This window comes from Trichosurus vulpecula, chromosome 1, assembly GCF_011100635.1.
Source record: "Trichosurus vulpecula isolate mTriVul1 chromosome 1, mTriVul1.pri, whole genome shotgun sequence".
NCBI lineage: Eukaryota > Metazoa > Chordata > Mammalia > Diprotodontia > Phalangeridae > Trichosurus > Trichosurus vulpecula.
Window position 1 is genome coordinate 5,680,843 of NC_050573.1, and position 19,565 is coordinate 5,700,407.

A 19,565-nucleotide genomic window follows, 5' to 3' on the forward strand; every position below is an offset into this window, starting at 1 on the left:
GCTACCAGCTGAACAGTTCACATGGGATGCCTGTAGACATCTTACACTATTGGCCACGACAGAACTCACCGTTTTCCCCTCCAAACCGTTCCCTCTTTTCTCCACACATTCAGCCACCACCCGCCATACCTCATGGATTATTTCACCCATTTCTGGTGTCCATGTACCGCCACCACCCCCGCCCCAGGTTACTGCCCATGGACCGTGGGCAGTCTTGTTTGCACGTAGGCATTGACACGTTATCTCCTCCATTAGAATGGAAGTTCCCGGAGGGCAGCCTTTCTTTGTACCCCAGGTCAACAGAAGGGTCACACAGCTGGTGAGAAGCGGCCTTGAACATCAGCTTTCTGGGCCTGCTCTCCAAGTAGGAACGGTGCCCCTCTGACCAGTCCAGAGAGGTCAGGGGACTGGCCCCATCAGTGTGGGTCGGTGGTAAGCAGAGCGCCTGGCTCCCCATTCCCCTGACAGAGGCCTCTCATCGAAGCTACCCGAGGACAGGGGCTGTTTCATCTTCGCCTTGCACAGTGTCTGGCATACGGTGGTGGATGGATGGATGGATGGATGGATGGAAGGAAGGAAGGAAGTTAGATTGGAGGGAGGGAGTGTGGAGGCCTGCCACGGCACAGCGGGGCCGCCCAGCCCCAAGGGGGCAACAGAGGCCTTCTTGGACTCCCGATTCCCCGCCCCATCCCCCGCTCTCCTGCCAATCACTGAAGTTGCCATAGATGGGGGGGGGGGGCGCCCAGGAAGGCGCAAATGTCACTTCCGCCCCGCGGCCTTACGGTCGTCAGCCTCTTCCGGTCGCCGCTTTATTCTCGGCCTCCTTGGCTCCGCTGTATATCGGCCGCCCCGGGGGCCGAATCCGGCAGTCCTGTGTCCCTGGCCGCACCCGAGGACGAGCCCAAGGGCGGAGAAGGTGGGCGGTACTCCCGGCCCTGAGCCTCGGCCACCCCAGGGCCTTCGGGGAGCTCCGCCTCTTCCGCGAGCGACTGTGCCCATTGGCCAGTCCGGGAGCGACTGCAGCCAATCAAAGAGCTTCTGTTCTCCCTCTCACCCGCCCCCTCCGTGAGCGGCCCTGAGTTGAAGGCTGGCCGGAAGAAGCGGCCCTGCTGGGTGAGTGGAGAGGGCGCCGCCGCGGGGCTCGTGCCCCCCGCGCGCTCCGCCACGTCCGCCCCTCCTCCTTCGTCCTCCCAAGCACCGAGGGGGCTCCTGCTGTGTACCAGGCGCTGTGCTAAACGCTTAGGCCATGTTAGCACTCCCCTCCCCCTTTACAGTTGGAGAAAATGAGGCCGGCAGATGTTCAGTGACCGGCCCGGGGCCCCACGGCTCCTGAGTATGCGAAGCTGGATTTGAACTTGGGTCTTCCCCCCCGCGCCAGCCGGCTGCCCACCTCACCGCATGGCCCAAACGGGGGCTTTTCAGGGGCTCGCAGGGTTCTTTGGCCACTGCAGTGTCCGGTCGTGCGGCCCTTCCGGGACCTTCGGTCTGTAGTGTGTGCAGTACCTGTGTGTACAGTCGGTGCTTAATACATGAGGAGTCCTTCAGCTCACTCATCTCCCTCCCCTCCCCCAATGGAAAGCCCTCGAGGAAGGCCTTGGCCAGGCCCCCTTTGGCCGTCGTATCCTGGGCCGCAGTGTCCGGCACACGACCGGACGGTCATAAATGTTTGTTGATTGACTGAATGACAGCGGGGGCTGGAAGTCTGCCCCTGACCGGGCCCCTGGCCTTCCCCAGAGCTCGCCGTTAGTGTGTGAGGGCGGCCTGCCCCTGTCCAGGAATGTCCGGCAGTGACTGTCCAGGATGGTCCGTGAAGGAAGGGCCCGGCTGAGAGCCAGGACCTGGGGGGGTGGGGCGTCTTCCCACTCTCTGTTTTCATCTGGCCACTTACAAGGTATTCAGTAGTCCAGGAGAAAGGGAAGGGAAGAAGCATTTATTAAACGTCTACTGTGTACCACGCATTGTGCGCAGCGCTTTACAACCTTCGGGTTGGATGAGAGGATGAGGCCGGCGGGGGGGACTGGGAGGAGGGGGAGGGGAGAAAGATGGAGGCGTTGGGGTGACCCTTGGGGCAGGCCTGGGAAATGGAGACGATTGTGCTGACCTTGGCAAGGATAGGGCAGGGAGGAAGAGGAGAAGGAGGGCAGCCCCGCTCCCGTCTGCTCCATCAGCCATCCCTATCCAGTCCTTCCCAGTCTTCATCAAACACCCTTTGGCCTCAGTCATCCTGGAGAGCAAGGGTCCCATCTCTCCCCCCTTTTGTCAGCTAAACCCTGAAAAGCCCCTCAGTGCCGTGATGTCCTCTCTCTCCCTCTCCTTCCCTCCCGCCCTCCATCTCTCCCTCCTCTCTCTTTCCATCTCCTCTCCCTCCCTCTCTTCTTCTTCTCCTCCTCCTCTTCTTCCCTCTTCTCTCTCTCCCCTTCCCCCTCCCTCCCTCTCTTCTTCTTCTCCTCCTCTTCCTCCCTCTCCCTCTCCTCTCTCCTTCTCTCTCCCTCTCCCTCCCCCTCTTCTTCTCCTTCTCCTCTTCCTCTTCTCTCTCTCCTCCTCTCTCTCCTTCTCTGTCTCTCTCCCTCCCTCTCTTCTTCTTCTTCTTTTCCTCCTCCTCATCCTCTTCCTCCCTCCTCTCTTTCTCCTCTCTCTTTCTCTCTCCATTTCCTCTCCCTCCCTCCCTTCTTTTCCTCCTCTTTCTCTTCCTCTCCTCTCTCTGTCACACGCCCTCTCTCTCTCTCTTTCCCTCCCCCTCTCCTCTCTCTCTCCCCTCTCTCTTCTCCACTCCCCCCCATCCTTCTGCAATCTAGCTTCACCCCATTCAGCTGAATCTGTCCTCTCCAAAGTCACCACTGGCCTCCTAACTGACCGATCCAATGGCCTTTTTGCAGGGCTCCTCTTTCTTGCTCCCATTGCAGCTCTGGACTCTGCTGACAACCTCCTCCTTGATGCTGTCTCCCATGGGGGTTGGGTAAGGCCCTTTGCTCTTGGCTCTCCTCCTGCCTACAAGACTGCTCCTTCTTAGTCTCCTTTGCTGGATCTTCTTCCATATTGTGCCTGGTATAGGAAGGTGTCCCCTGGGGCTCTGTCCTAGGCCTCTTCTCTTTGCTGTCTGCTCTCTCACTCTGATCTTATTAATCCCTATGGGTTTAATTATTCTCTAGATGCAGCCAGTCTTAGTTCTCCCAGATGCCAGCACCTTCCTCTCCAAGATGTCCTTCCGTCTGCTGCTGATGCACCTAATCATGTACATCCTCATGTCTCCTCCACCCCTAATGTCACCTCCTTGAGAGCATTGACTAGTTTTCCCTTTCTTTGTGTCCCTGGTGCTCCGGTGCTGAAACACTGTGATCAGTCACTGCATGCTTGTTATTTGTTCAGAGGTAATTGGGAATGAGGCATATCTGGAAAGACTTAGTGAAACTTGGAGGCCCCGGAGCAGTCCTGGGCTCCTCCTCACCAAAATTCTTCAAGCACGGGCTGGTGCTGGTGTGAATTCTTATTCTTAGTTGCTGAAGTCACTTTCACCTCTGAAATTCCACAATTCTGTACTTTATTAATTCCTGGTGTTTGACTAGAATATTTTTGTTAGATTTAATTTTTTAGGTCAAAGGGACTTGGATGGGTTGTGCTCATAACTGTTTCAATTAATCTGAAATTGTGCAGTTAGGAAGAAATTACAGTGGTGTATGTTTGCTTTCCGATAAAAATGATTCCTGATTCTTAATGGAGAGGGTGCTGTTTCCTCTGATGTCAGTGTGGCCCTTCTGAATACAGTATTTCAGTTTGGCATTTCAGGTGGATGATTGTGGGGATTCCCATGGGCTCCTTTGGGGAGGCAGCTAAGAAGGGTGCCTGAGCTATGGAGCAGGGTGAAAAATTGGAGTCACGTTTCAGAGACTTGACTAGCTTTGTGACCAGGAACATTCCTGTTAGCCTTTCTTAAACTCAGTTTTCTCATCTGTACAGTGGGGAGAACAAGTCCTTGCAGCCCCAGTCTCACAAGACTGTTGTTGCCAGAGCACTTTGTAAGTTGAAAAGTCCTGTGTAGCTGTGACCCATTTTTACTCTTGACGTGATTCAGAATCTCACACCAACTGAGGTGCTTGCTGAGTGCTTGGTAAACGTTGACTTTGAACCCTGATGCGCAGATACTGTGAGTAGTCTCCCTAACTGTCCTGCCACCTTTGCTTCTCCTCAGATCCACATGAAGGATGACTGCTGGGCAAGCTGGGCAAGCATCTTTGGTGTTTCGGGAGTCAGTGACCTTCAAGGATGTGGCCGTGGACTTCACATGGGAGGAGTGGGGACACCTGGGCCCTGCTCAGAAGGAGCTGTACCGTGAGGTGATGCTGGAGAACTACAGGAACCTGGTGTGCCTGGGTAAGGAGGTTCTTCTGGGACCTGGGCTCTGCCCAGGAAGGGTCTTTGCTTCCTCCTTTGGTGAATGCTGTGGAGAGTTATCGGGGTTTAGCAGTTATAGTTGGACCTGCAGAGACCACATGGGGCTAATCCTTCTGTGGCTAGGAGCCAGGGCCTTCATGCTCCATGGTTCCAGATGAAAGGTATTTGATTTTTAGAACTAGAAACCATCAACTTATTTTGTTGTTCCTGAATTTGGGCTTCCCCTACTTGCTGTTTGCTCAAGGCAGAGTCTCCCTCAAGTTCCAGTACAGATACCTGGGGTCCCCATCCTGTCAGTGGGGAGTGTGAACAACCCAGCCCTGTGCCACTCCATGACGCATTCCCCAGTATTTCCTAAGAGCACCAACCAGAGCAGTCTTAAGGAGTCTTTTCCCCTGCTGCTGGTCTCCGTCTCTTGCCTGTGGCTTCTGGAAGGGTTGGGGGTAGGAGAAGGATGGAATCTGGAAGTGACCCTCAGTGCCCACCTCTTTGCCATTCCCAACGAGCAGGCCTTGCTGTTTCCAAACCGGACGTGATCTGTCAGCTGGAGCAAGGTGGAGCACTTTGGTGGCCCAAGGGTGGAGTCCCAGGAAGCAGCTGTGCAGGTGAGTTTGGGGGACCCTTCACTGGGAGTAAGGTTATTCAGGGTAGTTTAGCACTTGAAAAGCTTCACCTGGGAGGTAGATCCAAGACACTCTTGTGAATGTCATGAATCTGGAGAACACCCCGTTATTGACACCTGGGACCTTAAGCTGCCAGAGAGAAAGAGTAGGTGTGCCAGGACTGGGGGCAAGACGAGCTCCCAGGCTTTCCCATTGGACAAAAGAGCCTTACAGGCCAAGGATTGGGGCATGCCCTTAGGTCAGAACACAGAACATACTGCCTAAGCTGCCATATCTCCCTGGGGATAATGTATTCTTCCTTTTCAAAATGTATGTAGTAACCTGAACAAAATAAGAAAAGGTCTGGTTGTCTCCTTGTCCCCTTCTGTCCGTTTCTCTGTGTCTTTATCAGGATTATATTGCCCTTATCATTTTTTTTTTAATTTTGTGTCCCAGCCTTGTATATGGAACAGCTGATGTTGGGTATTTCCTCCTTCCACTTCTCTTTGAATCTGTAAGGAAGGATGGGGGGAGGGGCTTTGTTCAGCTGTGACCTCGCCATTTGGCCCATTCGATTCAGTGTTCTTCTGTTATCATAGAGGAAGTTGCTGTAACTCTGGTAAAAGGAAGTCTTTATTTCCCTTCAGTCACACCCTCGGGACCCAGCCCAAGGATGAGGATGTTGGGGATGATGATGACAATGATAGCTAGCGTTTATAGAGCACCAGGCACTGTGCCAAGTGCTTTACAAATATTATTTAATTTGATCCTCACAGCAGCCCTAGGGTAGAGGTGCTATTATTCCCATTTTACAGTGGAGGAAACTCATGCAGACAGAGGTTAAGTGACCTGCCCAGGGTCGCACAGCTGCTCAGTGTCTGAGTCTGGATTTGAATTCAGGTCTTCCTTAACTCCATTCTACACTCTGTGCACTGTCAGAGGCCGTGGTTCCTATAACCATACAGCTTTTCAGGTAGACAACCCCAGTTCTCAGCTTAGCAGGTGATGCTTTGTAGCTTGACTGCCATTTAACCTTAACATTTTAGAAACATCTTCAAGACACTTCAAAACATCTTCATTCATTTGTGTGCCAGAGTTGTTTTCTTTTGTATTTCATTGCCAGAGATTTTGTTTTGTGGAAGAAGTGAATCTTTGTATGCTTTCACCTTTTATTTTTTGTGAAATGCATCTGTGGTGCTTACAATTTGTATCACTGCCTTTAGTTTTTAAATGTCAGGTATTTAGCAGAAATATTTATGGCATTTTTTCCCAACCTAGTTTTCTTTTTTAGCATAGAGACACTGACTTTTTGCATGCAAAATTTTTATTTAATTACATTCATCTATTTTGTCTTCAATAATTTCTTGTTTGTTGGAGTGAGTCCCACCTTTTCCCTGTCTCCCTCTTGTCCATAATTCCTCTTCATGTTCTTTTTCGTTTATTTCTCCACATGTATTTTCTTATCATTTTGTTTAATTCCATGTTAAGGAGCCTGGTAATATTTAGATTTGTGTCATGATAGTTGTATGAATTAATTTGATTGGTATTGCCATCATTACTACATTAGCTTTTCCTAACTATGGGTAGTAGATCTTTCACTATTTGCTTATTTCTTTATTTAAAATTAATTACTTAAAATTAATTTTTTTGAATCAGTAAAAATCCACCTTCTTTCCTTCTCCAAGTCTTCCCAATTAAGAAGAAAGAAAAACAAAACCCCTGTTAGACTAACCATATAAATTTCTACACTGGCCATTCTCCCCCCACTTACTTCCTTATTTCTTATTATGCACTTTGAGCCCTTCACGTCTCTATCTGGAGATGGGCAGTGTGTTTTTTCATGAGTCCTCTGGAATTGTTGTTGGTCATTACACTGATCAGAGTTCCTAGGTCTTACAAAACTGTTTGCCTTTATGATACTCTTGTTGATGAATAAATTGTTTTTCTGGTTTTACTCACTTCACTTGGCATCGGTTCGTACAGGCTTTCCCAGGTTTTTCTGAAACTATCCCCTTCCTCCTTTTTCACGGCACAGTAAGTTTTCCATCACAGTCATATACCACAACTTGTTTAGCCATTCCCCAACTGAAGAACATGCCTTCAGTTTTCAAAAGAGCTGTTCTAAATAGTTTTGTATGTCCTTAGATAGTTTGTTTTGCTTAGAATTAGTCATTCCCTCCCTTAATTTGCCCTCCCTCTTGCTCCCTCCTCTGGATGTTGGGTATAATATTCCTGGGCATTTTCATTTTGGGGTATCTTTTAGGAGGGTAGATTCTTTCTATTTCCACTTTGCCCTCTGGTTCTAAGAGATTTGGTCAGTATTCTGTTGTGATTTTTTGAAATATGATATCTTTGTTCTTTTTATGCTCATAGCTTTCAAGTAGTACAACGATTCTTGAATTATATTTCTTCATTTTTTTTTAATGTCAGTTGTTTTTGCTGTTGCATTTTCTTCTCTTTTTTCAGTCTTTTGATTTTGTTTTAATATTTCTTGATGTCTGATAAAATCCTTTGGCTTCTATTTGGTTCATTCTAATTTTGAGGGAGTTTGTTACTTGGGCAAGGTTTTTCATCTTTTGTGCTAACCTGTTAATTCCCTTTCTAATTTTTTTTCCATAGCTTTCATTTATAAAAATAGTTTAACTCGTTTTTTCCCCCAAATCTTGCTTCATCCTTTCCAAAAATTCTAGTTGAATTTGTGTACAAGCCATGTTTTTCTTTGAGGCTTTGCTTATAGATGTTTTGGAGTCATTCATTTTTTTGTGTGTGTTAACAGGCAGCAAGGTGGGGCTTAGAACAATGTGTGGCACATAGTAGTGCTATATAAATAAATGTTGGCTATGATGGTGATCTTTGTGTTTGTATCATGAGTGTTACCACTATAGCTTTTTATGGTAGGACTCTTTTTTTTTTTGCTCATTCTTCTAGCCTGTTTCTTGGCTTTAGACTTTATTTTAGGGCCATTCTCTGCACACTTCTGGAGGAATGGCTAGACTATTTCTGTTACTGCTTTTATTGGAGTATTGAGTGTTCCAGGATTTAAGAGAGAGCTAAGGCTGGGGACCTGCAAGCTTTTAGTGTTCTCAGAGTGGACTGAACCAGGGCAAAGCCTGATTGCTGGCCTCCTGGTCAGAGCTCTATGAGTTCTTGACCTGGTTTGGGTCAGAGCATCTGTTGGCTTGCCCCATCTGAAGTTCCAGTAGACTGCTGCTAGTCTCTGCTAGTCTTAGGCATCCAGAAAGCTCCTTATGGTTAATGGGGACAGAACCGTTGGCCTCCCTTTGGTCTGGGATTCATGCCCTGGTTGTTCTGCTGTAGACTCCAGATTAGGCTGGAAACTGGAAATGAGAACACCACTCAGTCTTGGGGTCAGAACTACTCAGCTGCTTCTGGCCTCTGTACTTGCTCCCTGCCTGGTACACAGCAGACCCGCAGTATTGCTCTTTGGCACATGCCCTGGATCTGTGACCTGGAAGTGGGTAGTGAATGACAGAGCTCCCAGTGGACACCTGTTGCTGTACTCTGTCCAAGTTTAGGCCTCTCTGTGCTGGATCTGAGTCATCTTCTTGCCTTAGAGGTCTCTAGCTCTCCCTGGGCTGGAATGTTCCATGTAACATCTGTTTGGAAGAATTGAGGTGGCAGGGGAATCTTTCTGTGCTTCTTGTTACTCTGCCATTTTTTCCCCATTTGTTTAATAATTTCTATATTTATGTTTAGTTTTTCATTCATTGTCTTTATCCATGGTTCTTCTGTGTCCAAGTAGCTCAATTCCTATGTACTTGGTAAATTTTGTCATTGTTATAAATTATATTTCTCTTTCCATCACTTCTGGTTTTTGCCAGTTGTATGTAGATGTGCAAGTGATTTTAATAGGACTTCTCAGTGAGAGGCAGTGAAGACCTGGACTAGGCTGGTGAGGATACAGATGTGAGATATGGGTGATGATGAACCAGCAAAGGTGACTAAAATGGAGGGTCAGGTCAGTAGGAAGAGACCCTGGAGAGAACAGTGACAGTGACAGGAATACTGTGTGTGCTTTCTTCCAAGTCACTGCCGGAAGTGTCAGACAGCACAGGGCCAAGGGCAGCTCCTGGAAACATTCACTAGAGTTCATCTCAAGCCATTAGTGAGTATCTTTTGAGTCTGGCCACTCAAATAGTGCCGAATTCCCAGAAAAGTGCTCTTCTGTGGCCCTGACACCGTGGGACTTAGAGATGAGCAGGGGCCTGAGTGGGCATCTTGTTCTGCCCATAGCTAGATAATCCACTTTATGTGATATTGAATTGTTCACCTAGCTTTTACTTGAGTGTGTCTAGTACAGAGGGACCAACTGCCTGCCAAAGCTTCCAGCTCCACTTTTGTTAGATCTGATTGTTAGAAATGTTTTCTTTTGACCAAGCCTAGATTTGTTTCTTCTCTGCTCTCATTTATTGTTTCTTGTTCTTGCCTTTGGGGCCAAGTAGAACAAACTGAGTCCTCCTTCCAGGTGACATCCCTTCCAGTACTGCAGATGCAGCTTTCATTTCGATTCTCTCTCCCCTCCCCCTACCCCCCAGTTCCTCCAAGTGTTCTTCTCCAGTTCTCTTCCTTCTCTTCAACTGGGGGCCTGTTCACAAAGGACTTTTCTTACCTGAGTAAAAAGAGTCTGAGAACTGGAGGGACCTTTAAGGGCCTTTATAGTATCCTCAATACACAGACCCAGACTATAGTTAGGCAATAGTGTAGGTCTCTATAACAGTATGTGACTGTACACCTAACCAGCTGGCACAGAGAGTTAGAAACGAGCCCCTGAGAGGCTGGTAGTGCCACAGGAAAACAAGCATGCTGTTGCCCCGGTGGCAGAGCTGTGGATTAGGAAGCATTCACTCACACAGAAGGAGCTCCATAATTGCTCACACTCTTTAACCTTATTATCACATGACTAGGACTATGCCCTCAGCATGGTGTCAGTAAGATCTGCCCACATGAAAGTGGCCCTAGTTGCATCCTACATGTTGGATGAAGAGGGAAATCATCCTCATTCCCCTTCGAACAAATAACTGAAGAAAATGTGGCATATGAATGTAATTGGATATTGTCATGCTGTATGAAATGACAGATATGAAAAATAAAGAGAAATCTGAGAAGACATAAAAGGTGATGCAAGGTAAAAAAAAATACATGTTGACTGTATCTTAATAATGGCAAAAATGTGTTACAAATACACAGAAAGGGGAAGTAAGCACACATTCTGAAACAAGGTCTGTTTAAATGTTTTATTTCTTTCAGATTGGGATATTAGGCCTGAAGTCAAAGAGTCATCTCCAAAGCTGGCCATTTCTATAAAAGAATCATCCAATGAGACACTCATACGAGCTGGTGTCTGTGTCTCTAAGTTGAAATATTCTTGGGAATGTGATGCTAGATTAGAGAAACAGCTGAGCCTAGAGGAGAGACATTCTAAACAAATAAAACTCATCCAAAGGAAAACTCCCAATGAAGGAAGAAAAAATGAATATAATAAATATGGGAGAAGCTTTGCTCCAGAGCCAACCCTTTTTCCACAACAGAGAGAATTGATTGAAAAAAGTCTCCATGAGTATGACATGCAGAAGAGCTTCAGACTGTATTCAGAGCTAAGAAAATATAATAGTATATGCTCAAAGAAGATATTTTCTGTGTATAATAAATATGGAAAATCCTTCAGTTATAATTTAGAACTTATCAAAAAGCATGGAACACCTGTTGGAGAGAAAACTTACGAATGTAATGAATGTGGCAAGACTTTCCGTCAGAGCACAGGACTTATTCAACATCATAGAATTCATACAGGAGAAAAACCTTATAAATGTAATGAATGTGGGAAGGCCTTCCGTCAGAGCTCAGGCCTTATTCAACATCATAGAATTCATACTGGAGAAAAACCTTATAAATGTAGTAAATGTGGAAAAGCCTTCTGTCAAAACTCAGGCCTTACTCAACATCAGAAAATTCATACTGGAGAGAAACCTTATGAATGTAATAAATGTGGAAAGACCTTCCTCCGGAATACTGAATTAACTGAACACCAGATAACTCATACTGGAGCAAAACCTTATGAATGTAATGAATGCGGGAAGGCCTTTTGTCAGAGGGCAGAACTCAGTCGACATCATAAAATTCATACTGGAGAGAAGCCTTATAAATGCAATGAATGTGGGAAAGCCTTCCGCCAGATTACACACCTTACTCAACATCATAAAATCCACACTGGGGAGAAACCTTATGAATGCAATCAATGTGAGAAGACCTTTCGTTATAGCTCACACCTTACTCGTCATCGTAGAACTCATACAGGGGAGAAACCATATGAATGTTATGAATGTGGGAAGGCCTTCCGCAGGAGTTCTCACTTTATTCGACATCAGATAATTCATACTGGAGAGAAACCTTACAAATGTAGTGAATGTGGGAAGGCCTTTCGCTGGAGCACAGGACTTAGCCGACATCAGAGAACTCATAACAGAGAGAAACCTTAACGTAAAGGATTTGACAAAGTCTTCTATAGTTCATGCCTTATTCAGCAGTAGGGATTCATACTGGAGAGAAGTCTTATGAATGTAATGAGTAAGAGAATGCCTTTACTCAGGCCACAGGGCTTATTTAACATTAGATAATTCGTAGTGGAGAGAAACATGAATATAATAAATGTGGGAAGCCCCTTCCCCAGCAAATAAAATTTAGTAAATTTCAGATAATTAATCCTGGAGAAAATCTTTATGAATATAATGATAAAGGGAAGACTTTTCTCCAAAGAGAATACCTTACAATAAATCATAGATGTAGAACTAAAAGAGGCCTCAGTGACCATCTAGCCCATCCTCCTCTTTACTAGTGAGGAGACTGAGGCCCAGGGAGGTGATTTGCCCAAGGTCACACAGGCAGTCTTTCCCTCCTGGGAGGTGGAGGGAAACCCCTCTAAACACATCTAGCCCTAGAGAACTGTGGGATAGGGAAGGGCTTCCAGACTGGGAATATCTAGGCCAGAGAAGAGAAAGCTTACGGAGGGATGTCATAATTGTCAAGGCATAGAAGGATTCTATTTGTTCTGTTTGTCCCTAAAGGGTAGGACTAAGGGCAGTCAGGAAAGTTTTAAAAGAAAATTTAGGCAATTAGGGTAGCAATCCATTGGTAGACAGGGTTGCCTTGAGTGGCAGGTAGTTGGTTACCCCTCACTGGATGCCTTTAAGCACAGTCTGAATGAGGATTTTGTTGGTATGTTTGGGGAGTTGCTGTTCACATATAGTCTAAAGTAGGTTTCTTCTGTGGTCCTTTCCAATTCTGAGATTCTCATTCTAAGAATCCATAGTGGAGAAAAGGCTTAAGAATATAGTAAATGTAACTTGTAACTGTACATTCTCAAATTATTCTCTTAGGAGATACAGGTTTGCAGCTCCACCGCCAATGAATGAATACTTGCCCCTTCACCCTTTCATGCACATTGTGTTGCTGCTTCGAATTATTTTTGCTGATTTTTACTAGTGTGAGGTGTTGCCTCGATGTTGTTTGTATTTGTATCTGATTTATAACGAACCCTCTGCCTGCATCCTTGAGCTCATTCTATCCCAACTTCACCAGCAAAATGCCTCCTCTTATTATCTCCACTCTCTTCAATCTCTTTTTATCTACTGGTTGCTTCCCTACTGGCTACAAACATAATCATGTCTCCCCCATATTTAAATATTCTCACTTGATCTGGCCATCACCAATAGAAGTTGTCCTATATCTCCCCTTGTGGCTCACCTTGAGAACACCATCTACAATCAACATTTTCATTTCCTGTCTTCTCACTTGCTTCTAAACCCTCTGTACTACGGCATACTGCTTTTTCAAAAATTACCAGTGATATCTTAATTGCCAATCTATCAATCCTTTCTTAATCTTCATTGACACATTTTGCTTTCCTTTCAAGGAGATTTGTGAGAATAATGAATACCAACAATTCTCTGCATGAATGTCTATTTATGGTTAAATAAATTGTGGTCCAAAAGTGTGATGGAATTTTATCCTGCAATTAAGATTGGCAATTCTGAGGAATATAAGGAAGTATGGATGATGCGGAGTGTCTAAATGAAGATCCAAGAGAACAGTACCTCCTAGTAATCAGATGAGAGGAAGAAATAGGAATGAGAATCAATGGAAAACTAAGAATCCTGATGGAGACATAGAAGGCTGGATCGAAAAGGTGTTATGGCATTTTGTAGGTTAAATTCCATTTGTTTAAATGTAATAGTTGCAAAGCAAGTTTAATTATTTGTATTGTTGTTCAAGGTTGTTGATAATGTATAGAGGCGGTGGTATAGTGAGAGAGCTGATCTCAGAGCTTAGAAGACCATGGTGCCTTTGACACCTGGCTGGGTGATGCTGGACAAGTCGCAGCTTCTCAGTGCTCCAGGCAACTGGGTAAGACTATGAGTTTCATGACCAGTGTTGGTGTAGAGGTCTTCCTCGCTATGGGCTCCCTATACCAATTAAGTCAAAGTTCAGTCCAAAATTTTGTATATAGTAAATGCTTTATTAAAAGAAAAGTTATGAGTGGGAGAAGGATTTCAGTAAGCTTTCATATGTAGCTGCAGTCCTCAAAAATTAACAGAATAATTAATCATGCTTGCCTTCTTTAGTCATGGAGAAGAGGAATCTTGACTTCTTGCCAAGGCAAATAACCCATCCCCACCTCCCTGCTCTAGGACATTGCTTCAGCTGTGTCTTGTCTCTTGTGCTTACATCTACAAACCATGCCACCCAATGGATCCATTCCACACTGCCTAGAAACATGCTTCAGTACTTTAAAAAGCCTACCTTTGACCTTCCACTTGATCCATCTACCATCTCCCTTCCCTTCTCCCCTTTACTTCCAAACCTCTGGCATAAGCTCTCTATACCGAGTTCCTCCAGTTCCTCACCACCACAAAGCCTTGCAATCTGATTTCTTTTGGGCCTCTCTACTAAAATGGCTCTCCTAATGGTCATTATTGACCTCCTAATTGCCAACTAGTGACCTTTTCCCTTATGGTTTTTATCATTCTTTGGCTCAATGTTTTTTTTTTTAACATCACCACCCAGCCTTTCCTTCTGAGTACATTCTACCTCCATGTCTTCAGATATTGCAACCTTTTTGGTTAATGTTAAGTCTAATCACTCATTTGTCTGGATAACCTGCTAAGATTTGCAGTATTCTTCCTCACTATGACTGTACGAAGCAAATTGTGGAAGCATAATTAGCCTCACTTTACAGATTATAAACCTGAGGCTCTTAGGGATTACAAGTTTTGCCTGTCTTCTGCCAACGAGTCCAGCTTTATAGTGGGATTTGACTCTGGGTTTCTCAGCGTAAGTCCAGCACTCTGGACTACACCACACCATGCTAGTTAATCTCTGAACTTCTCTGTCCCCATTTGCTCATCTTTTCCTCAGCCCTTAAGCTATATATTTTCTCCAAGATATATATATATATTTTCTCCAAGATATATGTATATATCTATCTATCTATATCTATATCTATCTATCTATCTATCTATCTATCTATCTATCTATCTATCTATCTATCTATATATACCTTTTGCCCTCTTTCCTTGCCTCTCCCTTCTTCCCCTAGGGAGCCTCATTTGGTCTCAGAGCTTCTGGTCTCACTGACCCTTCATGTCCAGTCATGATCTCTGGAACTTAAGATGAGTATCACCATTTCTGTTAATCACACCCTTATCTCCCTACTTTCCCATGTAGGAAAACTACCATTGCTTTTGACTCTTTACTCTCTCTTTCTTCTCATATCTAATTAGTCACTATATCTTGTCATCTCTACTGTCTCACGATATATTTCATGTCTCCTCCTTCCTGTTCCTACAGCCTATAGCCCAGTAGGTCAAGACAGAGTATTAATGGACTCAGTGCTTGATGAGTGGAGAGCTGGGCTTGTCTCCTACCCTCGACATATACAGTGTAACCCTGAGCAAGTTACTTAAGCCCCCCGAGCATGCTTTATCTTCTGTATAATGGTGACTACCATACCTGTAGTACCTACTGCCTAAGGTTATTTTGTATTTTGTGTGTGTCCAACTCGCTTGCTGGGTGTTAAGCTTTGTGATCATAGAGCATATGTATTATCTAATCTTGGTATTTTTTGCTGGGATCTAGTAAAATGTTTTGCACATAGTGTTTAATAAATGGTTTGAATGGAATTGACTATGGAAAAAGTTTCACCCAGGGGGGTCACCTTGTTGAACACCTTGGAATTGGTATTGAAGAGAAACCTTACAAATGGGTTATTGGGTATTTAGATTCTCACTTTCTGATGAAACATTGTGCCCTATGTCTTTCCAAAATGCCTCTCTCTTCTATGGGCCAGGCCCTGCCTCCACAGAGCTTGTATCTAATGGGGGAGACAACGTGTAAACAAGCTATATACAGGAATAATAGGATATAATTAACAGAGACAGGCACTAGAATTAGCAAAAGTTAAAGCACCATATGGACAGCTAAGTGGTGGCATAGTGCTCAGAGCGCTGGGCCTAGTCAGGAAGACTCATCTTCCTAAGTTCAAATCTGGCCTCAGACATTTACTAGCTGTGTGACCCTGGACAAGTCATTTAACTGCCTCAATTCCTCATCTGTAAAATGAGAAGGAAATGGCAAACTGTTCTGGTATCTTTGCTAAGAAAACCCCAAATAGGATTGGACGTGACTGAAATGACTGAACAACAACAAAAAAGCACTATATATGAAACTATAATCATTGAAGATGCCATCTTTTTATCTACATAGCCAATGGAAAAAGACTTCTCCCAAGCATGTGGTTAGCCAACCACATTCTACTGGCTGGTGTCTGCAAGTCACTTCTCTTATGTAACATGTTTTTTGTGGATACTGTCTTCCCATCATCCTCCACATGGAGAGTTTGCATCAGCTGAGCAAGCTGATGGGATCTGTGCATGTACCATACAAACCCCTGTATTTGGCATTTGAAGCTCTTCACAACTTGGCCCCTTCCCATTTTTTAGTTTTCTTACACAATCCTATGGTGTAACCATAGGAGCCTGCTTTCTTATCCCCCATCCCTGTGCCACCCCTTTCAGTTCAACACAAGGATGTGGATGTTGAGTGTAATCTAGGGTTAGGGATTGGTAAAATGGGAGTGGCATCAGGACAAGGGAATAAGGGATTCAAGAGTAAAGGCAAATGTAGAGTTGAACTGGTTAATTAAAAGGTCACAATTGGGAAGACAGGAGAGTGAAACCAGAGCAAGGGTTAGGGCCTTGGAAAATATGGTGGAAGGATTATAAGTCGTGGTGAAGGTGAAGAATAGGTTTGGGAAGAGTCATAGTTGTAGTAAACATTAAGCACTTACTATGTGTCACATACTGTGCTAAGTGCTAGAGATGCAAATATGAAAAAGAAAGGAGTCCTTGACCTCAAGGAGCTTCTGATTTAATGGAAGACAACACAGAAAAGAAAGCTGAAAAAGAGGGGAAGGGGGGCATACTTGGCATAGAGAAGCCAAAATGAGTACTGCCAGATGAGAGAGTGTGAAGTATCTGAAGAGATCTGTCCTATCCCCTCTTCTTAAATGGAGGTGAGGAGATGATGGCTCCATCCTTCAATCAGTCATGAATCGTGAGTTCCAAGTATTGTTGGATCTTGCAAGATGATGAGTTTTCCCAATGGTGAATTTAGGGTTATGGAGGCATGATGGAGAAGCCAGAGACATTGGAAATGAGTGTAGTTGGTGAGGCATGAGGAGCTGGTCTGGAGGCATAAGGCACTGTTAGAGACAGAATGATGAGGTTATGATCAGATTCTGGAATTCACGGATAATGACAAGATGACCAATCAACACTTTTTTTTCAGTCAAAACTCATTTATTAATGCCTGTTGTATGCTAGGTACTGTGCTAGATGCAGGGGGTATACAAAGATGAAAATGAATCATTCTTGCTCTCAGAGACATTATGTTCTATGAGAGAAATTGTGTGTGTATATACACACGTATATGTGTGTGTGTGTGTGTACCTTCACGTATGTGTATGCACACATATAGATATGTGTGGGCTGGTATGTGTATACACACATATTTCTGTGTATAGTATGTGTTGCACACACATGGATGTGACCATATGCATATATGCACACATAGCTGTGTGTATGCACATGTGTATGTAAACACATATGTCTGGATTGTGATGGGTTGTGGCACCCCCACAGTAGATACCCATGTGCCAGGACACACAGGGAGGCAGCCCATGTCTCCATGTGCTGCATGGAGGCCCGTGTCTTATGCCAATGTTATCATATTCTTTGTCCTGAGTTGGCAGCTTCCTGAACTCTGTTTTCTTGCCTGGGCCGGAATGGGGGCTGCATGTTGAGAAGTGGCTGCTCCCTCCCCGGATGTGTGATATCTCTTCTGATCCCTCTGCCTCTTGTTCTCAGCTTCTCCGCATCATACTACGACTGTCTTTCCACTGGTTGTTGCTCCACTTTGCTCCCTGTTTTCACTTTTCTGGGTTACATCATTTCAGGACCAGTTGATGACTGTCTCAGCCAGGATCTCCTGGGATATAGTGACTAAAATCATTTCTCTGGTCTAGGCAGGGTGACAGTCTTTTGGTGATACCCAGAGGCTACGAATAATGCACTCAGATTATTAGATTAAAGCCTTTCTTTTAGTCCCTCTATCTAGGCCTGTGATCATGGTTCTTTGTCCAAGACAAAGATCAGACATGCCTTGATTCCCCCCCCCCCCCCCCCCCCCCCGTACCCCAGCACATACACCCTTGTTGTTTAATTGTTTTTTACTCATGCCTGAGTCTTCATGACTCTATTTGGGGTTTTCTTGACAAAGACACCAGAGTGGTTTGCCATTTCCTTTTCCAGCTCGTTTTACAGATGAGGCAAATAGGGTTAAATGACTTGCTCAGGGTCACACAGCTAAGTAGGTGTTTGAGGCTGGATTTGAACTTACAAAGATGAGTCTTCCTGACTTCAGGCCCAGCATTCTATCCACTACACTGAAGAGGTTTAAGCAAAATGATGATAGGTAGGGAACCATAGGTTTCTAGGGGTGCTCGAGACTCCAAAATACCTACACGCCGGGTCCTGCCGAAAGAATTCGACTCAAGCCTTCTTAGTCAAAGAAAAAAGACAAAGTTTATTAGGGATGAGCTATATTGGCCAGATCCTCAAAAAGCCATGCCATTGGCTAGACTCTTAAGGAATCTGCGCCCTTTTTGGAAGCTGGATGAGATTTAAATACAGAAAAGATTGTGGGAGAGATTGAGGGGTGGTCTGGGGTGACTAGAGGAGGGGTTCAGGGAGGGTCTTGAGGAGGAGTCCATGGATGAGGTCAAACTCCAGGAACCAAGAGAATGGGTTTAAGGGCAGGGAAGTAGCTGAAGGCATGCACATTGATATCAAGGTTGGGAAGTAACTGAAGGCATACATATAGATAGTATCAATAGAGGGCAAGGCTTAGGTAGAGATTTGGGCCTAATGATAATGTAAGGATATAGCCACAGGCCAAGGCCAGATCAAGCAGGGAAGATTCAAGGAGAATTCAAGGTAGGGGTTTCTTCTAGGGCCTATAGACAAATGGGCCTTTTTGGGTTAGGATAAAAGGTCTCTGTTTGGGGCCTGTACCCCATCAGCACCACCCAGCTGTCATCAGCACATACAGAGTCCAGCATTTATTATGGTCAGTGAAAACCCTTGTGTCACCATATTAGATAGATAGACAGACAGGTAGATAGATAGATCATTAAATACTTGCTCTCTACCTCCAGAGAGAGAACTCCAAGTACAGATTTAAGCATGCTTTTTTCACTTTCTTGATGTTTTTTACTTTTCATCTTTTTGCAACATGGCTAATATGGAAATAGTTTTGCATGACTTCACATGTTAATTGATATCATATTGTTTGTCTTCTCAATGGGTGGGGGAGGGGCAAGAGGAAGGGAGAGAATTTGGAACTCAATTTTTTTTAAATGTTAAAAATAAATGATTTTAAAAAGTAAAAAAAAAATTAATAGGGAAGAAAATGTAGTCCCATTCTATTGTAAATAAAATCCTCTTGATCTTAAAAAAAAAGATAGTGAGGGGGTGACTTCTATTTGACCCCCAAAGCTATAGCTCTTTAAGATTCGTTTCCTTCCAAGATAGGTGGAAGGCCAGTCAGTAAGCGAAAGATCTTTCCTGCCCATTGATTTGGCCTCAGGCAGGCCTGATAAGGGGCAGGCCCACACCTTTGTGATACCAATCATTGATTAAAGACCCCTTCTCACCCACTCTATAGACCTCAAGTGGGGCCAGTTAAGGGAAGCTTAGAGGTTTGTTTGTAGGCAGGCCTAATCCCTTTACTCACTGGGCACTAAGCCTCAGGCTCATGCCCTTTTGACAATTGGGCATGAAGCCCTCATGCCCCCCAAAAGAGTACGTATGCCCAAAAGGGAGCTATTGACAACTGAGAATTGAGAATTCCCAAGTCAGAAGAGAAGCTAGAATTCAGAATTCAGCCCAAGGAGAATGAGACTGTGGAGCTGCAGAAAGAGTGTGGAGTGGAGAGTGGAAA

General features: G+C 44.9%; 1 protein-coding gene across 2 annotated transcripts; it reads left to right on the forward strand.

Annotated features, from left to right (window-relative positions):
* Positions 1-1,068: 1,068 nt before the first annotated feature.
* LOC118853821 (zinc finger protein 454-like) lies at positions 1,069-15,458 on the forward strand. Of its 2 annotated transcripts, none has more exons than XM_036764050.1 (4): positions 1,069-1,113; positions 4,187-4,368; positions 4,899-4,994; positions 10,260-14,464. In XM_036764050.1, exons 2-4 carry the CDS (start codon positions 4,200-4,202, stop codon positions 11,486-11,488), a joined length of 1,494 nt encoding a protein of 497 aa, XP_036619945.1. In that variant the 5' UTR covers positions 1,069-1,113; positions 4,187-4,199; the 3' UTR covers positions 11,489-14,464. The 2 variants fall into 2 exon arrangements, with proteins under 2 accessions (XP_036619945.1, XP_036619936.1); XM_036764041.1 differs by having other exon boundaries at positions 1,085-1,891; positions 10,260-15,458.
* The last annotated feature ends 4,107 nt before the right edge of the window (positions 15,459-19,565 follow it).

Coding starts and splice junctions, on each gene's coding strand:
- LOC118853821 (XM_036764050.1), top strand. CDS start 4,200: ATGACTGCTGGGCAAGCTGGGCAAGCATCTTTGGTGTTTCGGGAGTCA. Junction 4,369..4,898: donor CAGGAACCTGGTGTGCCTGG/GTAAGGAGGTTC, acceptor CCCAACGAGCAG/GCCTTGCTGTTTCCAAACCG. Junction 4,995..10,259: donor CCCAGGAAGCAGCTGTGCAG/GTGAGTTTGGGG, acceptor TATTTCTTTCAG/ATTGGGATATTAGGCCTGAA.